The sequence below is a fragment of the Mesoplodon mirus genome, assembly GCF_964341445.2.
Source record: "Mesoplodon mirus genome assembly, chromosome: 2".
In the NCBI taxonomy this organism is placed as follows: domain Eukaryota; kingdom Metazoa; phylum Chordata; class Mammalia; order Artiodactyla; family Ziphiidae; genus Mesoplodon; species Mesoplodon mirus.
In genome coordinates this window covers 123,337,740-123,349,296 of record NC_138977.1, presented here as the reverse complement: position 1 = coordinate 123,349,296, position 11,557 = coordinate 123,337,740, and the positions used below count along the sequence as shown (strand labels likewise).

At 46.6% G+C, this 11,557-nt stretch overlaps 1 protein-coding gene across 5 annotated transcripts in view; it reads right to left on the bottom strand.

Annotated features, from left to right (window-relative positions):
- Positions 1 to 399: 399 nt before the first annotated feature.
- PCGF3 (polycomb group ring finger 3) overlaps positions 400 to 11,557 on the bottom strand; it is a 53,791-nt gene continuing 42,633 nt past the window's right edge. For all 5 annotated transcript variants that reach the window (XM_082611513.1, XM_082611514.1, XM_082611515.1 and 2 more), the window contains exons 10-11: positions 4,951 to 5,031; positions 400 to 4,411 (exon numbers count right to left, since the gene is read on the bottom strand). In XM_082611513.1, coding sequence (XP_082467639.1) covers positions 4,364 to 4,411; positions 4,951 to 5,031 — 129 coding nt within the window. In that variant the 3' untranslated portion in view covers positions 400 to 4,363. The remainder of the gene's footprint in view (positions 4,412 to 4,950; positions 5,032 to 11,557) is intronic.

Below are 11,557 nucleotides of genomic sequence, written 5' to 3'. Positions count from 1 at the left end.
GGTGCAACTCCAACCGGCAGTCCACCGCTCAGGGGAATCACAGGTTTTCTTTAACACAGGTTCCCTGGCACACACAGCTGCAAACCAAAGACAGTTCTCTCTCCAAGCAAACAGATGAGTGTGGGCTCCCAGAGTTCCCATCAAACCTCTCGTGCCAACACGGGACCAGCTTAATGAAGTTCTGCATCCAGGGTCACAGTCACAAATGCCATGTGGGGCAGAGTCATTAACCTGTGAGGGTCCAGGCTGGGGGTGGGAGGGGAGGGCCTAGTGTGGCGTGTATGCGCCCTCACCAATACCCACGGCACTCTTCATTACACTGTACCACCCTACCAGGGCACCTATCTCACGCTCTTACAAACATCTTAGGTAACAAATGTCCAGCCTCAGAGAACTAGGTAGGTTTTCCTTTTGCTTTTATTACAAGCATATAATATCAATTGGCAAAACACTGAATACAAGCTTCACTATCATAAAATCAAAACAGTTAAGCAATATTCCAAAAAAGATTTTAGATAAAAACTAGCCACCAAGAGTACAAAAAATTACACACCAACACAAAGCATAAAAAATGTAAACTTCCAAACTAAACAGTCAAAAACATGTGTCTGCAGCGTCACCTCCACAATCCCCCAGAGCCCCCAATCTCCATGCGGGATGCCAGGGTCGGCAAGGGCTCTCGCCCCTGAACGCTGCATCATACGGGAAAAATGGTTTTCTTGCACCCAATGAAGCTGTTGAAATAGACATTTACGCTAATGCTACACACGTTCTAGGGGACACGTAAACTTCAGGCCCCCTTCAGATGCAGCCATGGACGCGGAGACCATGTGAGCTGGTGAGGGGCCCAGCAGTCCCCAGGAAGGGACAGAATCTCAGTGATGATTGCGGTGTCGCTTGAATCGTTTTCTAACCGACTTATCCCAACCTATTTAGTTTGTTTAAATACCAAGGCAGAGAAACACATTGGTTTATCACGCTAAGGTCACATGTGATGTGCTGGAGTGTAAATGATTTCCTGAGGAAACAGAGAAACTGAACTTTTTGTAATTTATCTGCACTAAATGTGTTTTCAATGTTTTGAGAGCACATCAAATATTCACATACAAAGTAGAAATCAGCTGGCTTGTTCCCATAATATTCAATCCAATGACACACTTCAAAATCACTGTAAAATCCTTCCTGTGGGCTTTGAAGAAAAAACAAATGAATTTCTAAAGACCTCAAATGCCATGAGGAGGCATCAAGGCCGCACGCCCTGGCGGGCTCAGGAGCCTGGGAAAGTAGCACCGTCACATCTGTGGTCGACACAGGGGTGCGTCCTGGGCCACCAGCACGTGGGGTCTGAGGCACGAGGCCAGTCTAGGCCACATGTCAACTTGCGGCCGCTGGCCGGTCACTCACTCTTACCGATGGCCGAGGCCCCTTGCACAGGCCCACGCACATTCCCAGCAACAGTGTTTTCATGAGAACAATGACGGAAAAGGAAAACCAAAGAGCTGAACGTACACGTTCTGAGAGTCCGCCTACACTGCCTCAATTCAGCAGAATAGATGCTGCGGACAATTCAACCTAAGTCTAGTGAACGCACGCTGGAGCCTATTGCACAGAAGCATAAACTGCTCCTCATCCACGTGACACAAAACACACAAATCAAAAGCTACTCAAAGTAAAAAGAAGAAGCTTGCAAAACACCTCACAATTTTATCTTATATGCCTGTAAATAAAGCTGGACCACTGAAACCAAACAATTGGATGGGAAAATATGATAGAAGGCTTAAAATAGAATAAATAATTTTATAAAGTTAAGTTTTCTTCTTTTTAACCCCCCAAATCTTAAATTCAATATTATATATTCTATCTGAATCTTCTATTTTCATGACACCTGTACCTAGTGAGACCCTGTGCTGCTGACGAGCCCACGCTGCTGCTGAGGGTGCCATTCGGTAACTGACAGCGTTTGTTTTACCAGCATAAATAGTTGTGAAAACTACTTCACAGTAACTCCATCTGTTAAAAAAACAAAAAAAAAACCTTAATAGGATCCAATCACTAACTGACCCTGGCTTTCATGCTGGAAAAGATAAAATTCTGCCGTTGATGTTAAACGGACACGAGAGTTTCCCTATGACGCGAGGCCCCAGCTCTGCCCCCGTAAGGCTGCGGTCAGACCAGAGGTGGCGGGAACAGGGATCGCCTGCGGTGAAGACGGTCTGCACGAGGACATCTTAGAAAAATGGGTACTTCCGCTGCTGAGGTTTCATCAGGGTAACACGGATACAAACGCGGTATCAGCAGGTGGCCAGGGCCCACTGGGGATGGTGACGCCAGCTCTGACTCATCTCCACCTCTCTGTGTATTAAGTACGTCAACTTAGCACCATAGCAAATTCAAGTGATTGCAAAGATAGCTGCAAAGTTACAAATATATACTATGAGATTATACAGCCAGGTTCATTTTAATCTGACCTGTGAATTAATTTTATTTGAATTTGGACGCTCATACTGTTTAATCCTTCCTTACTTTCATCACACAGGAAAATACCTAAATTCTAATGTTACACTTCAACTGCATTGAGAACACACGGTTTTACAGAATGCTTCAGCAGAAATGTGTATTTGAGGTAGACAGGTAATACTTAGTCATACACATCTACTCACTGAACCCTTGAATAGTAACCCTAAAAAATGATCTGGATGAATAGCAAGCTCAGGTAACTGAATAATTCAAACAGTCCCGGGAATAACAGGCTTAAATAAAGAGATGAATTTTGACCAATTCCTAAGAAAAACTTGGTTTTATGTTTTTGAAAGGCCTTATATTAAAACCACTTGGACTGAGTTAATTTGTTTTTCCCATCACTAAGGAGCTGCTTCTGACACTTATAAGTATGAAACAGGAAGCAGAAAAACAAACAAACAAACTTGAATGTTGATGAGCCCAACCACCACTTCCAAAGCAAGTTCAAGAAAAATTCTAGTCACCAAGGTGAAGTTCTTCATGGAAAACCCAGCTCTCAAGCCACCGTCAGGACCACCTACCAAATGAGGCGGCCCCAGGACCCCAGGGCCCCGGTGATGCAGGAGGTGACAGAGGGGGGAGGAGCCCAAAGGTCAGGCAGAAGCCACCGGATGTGGACAGGGACGGCCATGGAGCGGGGACCAGCTTACCACCCGGAGAAGGCCAGTCTCCTTGCTCCTGTCTTTACACATTCCAAGCTACTATCTTAAAGGAACAAAAATGGATGTGCTGGCAAAGAGTTTATTCTCCAATTCCACAAAAATATTAACATTTGGGAGGAGAAAGGGCTAACAGAGGGTGTGCTGCGTCTGCCCGCGCTGTAGGTCATTAAGTCATTGGAAAAGCCGCTTCAGCCGCACTGGGGCCCGCCCGCCCGCCCTCTGTGGCTCTAGCGTCCCCGCCAACAGCGGCCAGTGTGCCAGCTGCTCCACGAGAGCAGTGACGTGCCTACCTCTGAAGGCGGGCGTGGTGGGACCCGGGGTCTGCACACCTGGGGCTTTGGTGGAGACACGCCGCCTGGGCACCAGCCCCGCCGCTAACGGGAGCGCCATCTCGGGAAAGGCCCCCCGCCACCACCATCAATCCCTTCAGCAAAACAAAAATGGGAAAGGATAAGCGGGAAGTTAAACGACGGCACTGAACAACTTGTGCCCTATTTAAGAGATGCAATTTTTGAGAACAAGAATCGTTCTGCGAACTGTCGTCTTCCGGTCTGCCCTGCTGACCGGGTGGGGCAGCCGCATAGGGGTCAGGGTGCAGCCCCCCAGCCGGGCTATGGGCCCCCGGGAGTCAGGGCGGCCCTCGGCTTCACGTTCCCTAACGTGGAAAATGAAATACCATGGTTAACTCACGATACTCATGGAAGCCTCTTTTGGTATGCTTTTAAATTAAATTTTTATATATCTTCTAAGTCTTCAGGAAGCTAAAGGCAACATAAATATCGTCATTCACCGTGAAAAGACATTTTGTCAATAACTTAGGAAGGATTCAGTAAACGTACAAGTATTTTGGGGGCTTATCGTGAAACCTAATTCATAAACTGAACGGAAGTGACCGAGATTTTCAAGACCTGGAAAGCAAGCAAAGGTCACGGGGTCGGGATGAACGCCGTTGCCACACCCTCCCGCTGGAGCAGAGGTGGCCCCGGCTGCGAGGTGCATCACGTCCATAACCCTGTGCCGCAGTGCCTCGGCGAGTGTGATTCTCATACAAAAGTGATAAATATTCTCTGTTCAGGATCCAGTCCAAACGGTGCCCAGGGCAGCATCCTACGCGTTGGCGGCCCCGCCTGGCTGCATACTCGTGGGGCACCCGGATGGCTGAGTCTCTGCTGTGCCGCGGCTCACAGCAGGTCCATCTTGGGTCTGTAGTGCAGCAGGAGAGGTGCTTTCTGCAAGACAAGGGGGTGAGGGGACGGCACCGGTGACCCCAAGGGGACAGGCTGGCGACGGTCCCACACTCGTCAGCTGCCGAGGGTGAGCCCCACGCCCGGTTCCCACACCTGCTCCTGCCCTTTCTCTCTGTGCCCCACTCGCCCTCAGACCTCGGCTCCAGCTGGGGGTGTCAGCCGGGCTGTCTCTCCCCTGCTCTCAGGCAGCCCCTGAAGATGGGGTCCCACTCATCTGCCTCCTGTTCCAGAGAGGCGCTGCAGCTCGAGGGGACGTGTCCTCTGATTGCAGCGGCCACTCCCTCCCAGGACATCGATCACCTCAACCAGGAGGGGTGGGGCGAGTCAGGGCCTGGAGACCATGCCTCCTCCGACCACACAGCTCTGAGGCCGATGACTTCAGAACGGCTGCATCCCTGACAACCCCGTGCCTGGTCTGGTCGTTATTCCTAAGCTCCAGGAAACAAATGTGCCCACAAAAGCAGCTGCTGTTCCGAGCAGATTCTGAAAATCACATACAACGTATCATGTCAAAGTCTCACCTTGAATCTCCACCTTGTGACAACGACGAATTTGAGCGTGTGGTCTTTGCCAAGGATCTCCTCGTTGCATAAAATGTCCAGCTGGTGGGAGAACAAGACCTCGGTCAGCAGGGCCAAGGGCTCGGCGCTCAGGACACATGGCCTCCGGTGCCGCAGCAGTCACGCCAGTCGCCGAAGGGCCACCTGCCCTCCGTCTGGGGCAGCACAGGTGGGAAGCAGCGCCTGGAAGGCTCATCCCCCCGCAGAGGGCCCAGAGCACCAGGGGGCCTCCGTCCGCACACAACAAGGCAGCGCCCCCGTCACGGCGCTTTGGTGCCCAGACTGCCTTCACTAAAGAGCACGCTGTCCTCCAACATCAGTCTACTCTTGGCCAGGTTTTTCCCTTTCACCTCAGTGGAAAAAGGTAACAGGCTCCACAGACAACTTTTTCCTTTTTAGTTTTAAAAGACTTTTTAGAGCGGTTTTAGGTTTGCGCAAAATTTCACAGAAGGTGGAGTTCTCATGTATCTCCTGCCCCCACCTCACAGCCTCCTCCACCATCAACATCCCCGATGAAAACGTTCATTACAACCAATGACCCCCAACACCACCCAAAGCCTGTAGTTTACATGAGGGTTCACGCTCCGTGTTGTGCTTTCTGGGGGTCTGGACAAATGTATGACGACGTGTGTCCTCCACGACAGCATCACACAGAGTAGCTTCCCTGCCCTAAAAGTCCTCGGCTCTGCCCGTACATCCCTCCCCGTCAACCCCCAGCAACCAGTGACCCTTTCACTGTCTCCACAGGTTTACCTTTTCCAGAATGTCATAGAACTGGAGCACACAGTGGGTAACCTTCTAGACTGGCTTCTTTCACTCAGTCAAACACACTGAAGGTTCCTCCAAGTCTTTTCATGGTTTGATAGCTCTTTTTTTTTTAGTGCTGATCTATCTCCCTGTGCTATGCCACTGTTTCCCACTAGCTAGCTATTCTACACTTGGTAGTGTATATATGTCCATGCCACTCTCTCACTTTGTGCCAGCTTACCCATCCCCCTCCCCGTGTCCTCAAGTCCATTCTCTACGTCTGTGTCTTTATTCCTGTCCCGCCCCTAGGTTCATCAGAACCATTTTTTTTTAAGATTCCATCTATATGTGTTAGCATACGGTATTTGTTTTTCTCTTTCTGACTTACTTCACTCTGTATGACAGACTCTAGGTCCATCCACCTCACTACAAATAACTCAATATTACTGGCTGAGTAATATTCCATTGTATATATGTGCCACATCTTCTTTATCCATTCATCCGATGATGGACACTTAGGTTGTTTCCATCTCCGGGCTATTGTGAATAGGGCTGCAATGAACATTGTGGTACATGTCTCTTTTTGAATTACGGTTTTCTCAGGGTATATGCCTAGTAGTGGGATTGCTGGGTCATATGGTACTTCTATTTTTAGTTTTTTAAGGAACCTCCATACTGTTCTCTGTAGTGGCTGCATCAATTTACATTCCCACCAACAGTGCAAGAGGGTTCCCTTTTCTCCACACCCTCTCTCCAGCATTTACTGTTTGTAGATTTTTTGACGATGGCCATTCTGACTGATGTGAAGTGACACCTCATTGTAGTTTTGATTTGCATTTCTCTAATGATTAGTGATGTTGAGCATTCTTTCATGTGTTTGTTGGCAATCTGTATATCTTTGGAGAAATGTCTATTTAGGTCTTCTGCCCATTTTTGAATTGGGTTGTTTGTTTTTTTGGTACTGAGCTAATGCATCTGATTTTTCCATTGACTTTGTATTCTGCTACCTTGCTGAATTAATTTATTAGTTCTGACAGGTTTTTTTTCATGTCTGTGTGTGTGGAATTTTTAGGGTTTTCTACATATAAAATCATATCATCTGCAAACAGAGATAATGTTTTAAATTCTTCTTTTCCAATTTGGATGTGTTTTATTTCTTTTTCTTGTCTAATTTTTCTGGCTAGGATTCCCAGTATTATGTTGACTAGAAAGGGTAAAAGTGGAGCTCCTTGGCTTGTTCCTTATCTCAGAGAAAAACCTTTTACTTTTTCACCACTGAGTATGATATTCATAACGTTTTTCTCATGTATGGATTTTATTTTACTTTCATATATGGCTACTCTTTCTAATTTGTTCAGTGTGTTTATCATGAAAGGGTATTGAATTTTGTCAAATGCTTTTTCTGCATCAATTGAGATGATCGTGTGGTTTTTCCTTCACTCTGTTGATGTGGCATATTATATTAATCAATTTTCATATGCTGAACCATCCTTGCATTCCAGAAATAAATCCCACTTGGGCATGGTGTGTAAAACCTTTTAACATACTGAATTCTGTTTGTTAGCATTTTGTTGAGGATATTTGCATCAATGTACATATGGGATATTGGCCTGTAGTCTTTTTTTTTTTTTTTTTTTTTTTTTGCGGTACGCGGGCCTCTCACTGTTGTGGCCTCTCCCGTTGCAGAGCACAGGCTCCAGACGCGCAGGCTCAGCAGCCATGGCTCACGGGCCCAGCCACTCCGTGGGATCTTCCCGGACCGGGGCACGAACCCGTATCCCCTGCATCGGCAGGCGGACTCTCAGCCACTGCGCCACCAGGGAAGCCCTAGTTTTCTTGTGGTGTCTTTATTTGGCTTTGTTATCAGGGTTATGCTGGCCTCATGAAATGAGTTGGGAAGTGCTCCCTCCTCTTCGACCTTTTGGAAAAGTTTGAGAAGGATGGGTATTAATTCTTTAACTGTTTTGTAGAATTCAGTGAAGCCATCAGATCCAGGGCTTTTCTTTGTTGGGAGAGTTTTGATTAGTGATTCAATCTTCTTATAAGTTATAGGTCTATTCAGATTTTCCGTGTCTTTGTGATTTAGTCTTGATAGGCTTTGTGTTTCTAGGTATTTGTCCATTTCATTTGGTTAACCAATTTGTTGGCATACAATTGTTCATAGTGCTCTCTTATAATCTATTTCTGAAGAATCAGTAGTGATGTCCCTACTTCCATTTCAGATTACATAATTTGAGTCTTCTTTCTTAGTTCATCTAGCTAGAAGTCTGTCAACATTGCTGACCTTTTTGAAGAACCATTGATTTTCTCTATTGTTTTTCTATTCCCTATTTTGTTTACTTCTGTTCTAATCTTTATTATTCTCTTCCTTCTGCTAGCTTTGGGTTTAGCTTACTCTTCTTTTTCTAGTTCCTTAAGTTGTAAATTTAGGTTGTTGATTTGAGATCTTCCTTGTCTTTAAGGTAAGTGTTTATAGCTATAAATCTCCCCCTTAGCACTGCTTTCACTGTATCCCATTAGTTTGGGTATGTTGTGTTTTTGTTTTCATTCTTCTCTAAGTATTTTCTAATCTTTGATTTCTTCTTTGATCCGTTGGTTGTTTAAAACTGTGTTGTTTCATTTCCACAATTCTGTGAATTTTCCGGTTTTCCTTTGGTTATTGATTTCTAACTACATGCCATTGTGGTCTGAGAAGATACTTTGTATAATATCTATCTTTTTAAATCTATTGAGGCAACTTGTGTCTGCCCTTCTCTTATAAGGACACTTGTTATTGAATGTAGGGCCCACCTGGATAATACACAATGGTCTCTTCATCCCAAGATTCTTTACGTGTCTGCAAAAATCTTTTTTTCAAATAAAGTCATATTCACATGTTCTGGGGGTTAGAAGTAGACATATCTTTTGGCTGGGTCACCACTTAACCTACACCACTTAACATACTACAGTCTGCCTTCTGACCCAACAAAATCCACATCCATCCCACATGCAAAACACATTCACCTAACCCCAACATCTCCAAGAGACCCAATCTACTCCAGCATCAACTCCAAATCCCCAAATCTCATCTACACAACATCAGCTCAAAGTCCCAGATCTTATCTTCTAAATCACAGGAAATCAGGTATGGGTGAGACTCTGGGTACGATGCCTCCTGGGACAAATTCCTTTCCAGCTGTGGATCTGCGAAACTAGAAAACACATTATCTGCTTTCCAAATACAAGGCTGGAGCAGGATAGATATTCCTAGTCCAAAAGGGAGACACATTAGAAGGCATAAGGGATCACTGGTCTCAATACAGTTTGAAATCCAGCAGGGAAAATTCCATGAGGTTTCAAGACCTGAGAACACGTCACTGTGGGTCAAGGTTCTGCTCTCTGGGCCCAGATTGGCTTCACCCTCTGGGCCCCAGGCTCTGCCTTGGAGTCATTCTTCCTTTTTCTTTAGGGATAGCTCACCTTGGCAGCTGAGCAGCTCTATCAGCCTATTTCCCGCGTGCAGAATTTTGGAAGTCTGATAGCCTTCTCTCACTTCTTCCTGTCTCTGTCCCCTTCAGTACGAGTTGGTGGTGTTTCTGCTCATAGCACATTCTTAGAAACCTTGTGAGTCTCCCATGTGTGTCAGAAGTCCAGGCTCTGCAGATCTTTCCTGGATAACTCCTCTCTATCCCTCCCATGAGATGGCTGAGCCACCGTGAGTCAAACAACTAATCCCTTTAGCAAAAGGCTGAACAGCTACACACTTGGCCTTCTCTCCAGAGCATGTTTTTCTAACAGTCAAACTCCTAATATTACCATCTTTTTGCAATCTGGATAGGCTGTGACTTTTCCAAATCATGAAGTGCTGGTTCCTTTTTGCTTAGCAGTTCCTTCCTGAATTCATCTCTCTCCTCTGACATTTTATTACAGGCAGCAAGAAGAAACCAGACCATGTCTTCAGCACTTTGCTTGAAAATGTCCTCAGCTAAATACCCATGTTCATCACTTCCAAGTTCTGTTTTCTACACACCGCAGAACACAACTCAGCCAGTTTTCTGCCACTGTGTAGCTAGAATCACTTTTCTCCCCATTTCCAATACCATGCTCCTTTTTTCCCTTCTGAGCTCTCGCCAGTAGCATCTTTAATACTCCTATTTCCACCAACACTCTGTTTGTGCAACACGCGCCTTCAAAGGTGATGGGAGCTTTCTCCACCACGCTCCTCGCTTCCCTCTGGGCCGTCCCCAGAGTCACCTTTAATGGCCACATTCATATCGACAGTCTCTTCAAGGCAATTCGGGTTTTTAAAAATCATGTTTCTCAAAATTCTTCCAACCTGTAACTCTTACCCAATTCCAAAGGCACCACCACATTTTTAGGTATTTGTTACAGCAGCACTCCACTTCCTGGTATTGAAATCTGTTTTGGTTTCCCATGGCAGGTATGACAATGTACCACAAACCTGGTGGCTTAAAACAACAAGTACTTATTTTCTCACAGATGTGGAGGCCAGAAGTTCAAAATCAAGGTGCCGGTCGGGCTGTGCTCAGTCTGGAGGCTCCAGTGGAAGATCCTTCCTTCCTCTTCCAGCTTCCAGGGGCTCCAGGCATCCATTGGCTTGTGGCCACATCACCCCAACCTCTTGTCTCTGTCCTCATACCATCTTCTCCTCTGTGTGTGTCTCGAATTTCCCTCTGCCTCACTTTTGTGAGGGCACGTGTCACTGAATTTAGGGGCAGCCCAGATAATCCAGGATTATCTCATCTCAAGATCCTTAACTTCAGTATATCTGAAAACACCCTTTTTCTGGCAAAGACCACGCTTACAGGTTGCAGGGTTGGCTGTGGACACACGTCTTTGCGGGGCCACGTCCTACCCACTGTTCTCTATAGTCCACCTCAGAAGTCGGTCTCGTTTCTCCATCCTTACCACACTATCCTGGGGCCTGTCTCTCCTGGGACTTCTGCCACAGACTCCCCTCAACTGACCACTCCTGCTTCCGTCTCAGAACCCCAGCAGCCGACCTGCCTCACAGCCTCAGGGCTGCTCTCATCACAAGCCCCCGGCTTAAGGCCCCCCAGTGCCTCCTCTTGACACTTGCTGGTACACAGCCAGCTCCTGCTGACAGTTTATGTCTAAGCAGAAGTGAACGCCCTCGGGAGGGTTCCCCAATGACCCCTAAGCTGATGTGCTCTCACCCCTCTGTGCACCACCCTACTCTGCACCACTAGGGCACACGTTTTACTTTATTCTCAGCACTTATCGGAACTGGGAAGTATCTTCTCTATCTACCCACCCGTCCTATCCATCCCCATCCACCCATCCATGCATTTGTGAAACTGAAGAACAGAAATTCTCTTTGTGGTGAAAATATTTAACATATCTTGGGCTTCCCTAGTGGCGCAGTGGTTAAGAATCCGCCTGCCAATGCAGGGAACACGGGTTCGAGCCCTGGTCCGAGAAGATCCCACATGCTGCAGAGCAACTAAGCCCGTGCGCCACAACTACTGAGCCTGCGCTCTAGAGCCCGTGAGCCACAACTACTGAAGCCCGTGTGCCTAGAGCCCATGCTCCGCAACAAGAGGAGCCACCGCGGTGAGAAGCCTGCGCGCTGCAACAAAGACTCAACACAACCAAAAATAAACAAATAACTTAATTAATTTTTAAAAAAAAGAAAATATTTAACATATCTTGTTGCAGCCCCCTTGGCATTTTCTCTTAACAGTGGCTTCCCGTGTCTGTGGGCTCTGGGCCTCCACTGTCTTCACCGCTATTTACTATCACCCTCTGGGGGTAGGCAAAACAAATTCAGATTTTTTTTTCTGATTGAAAATGTCCAAAC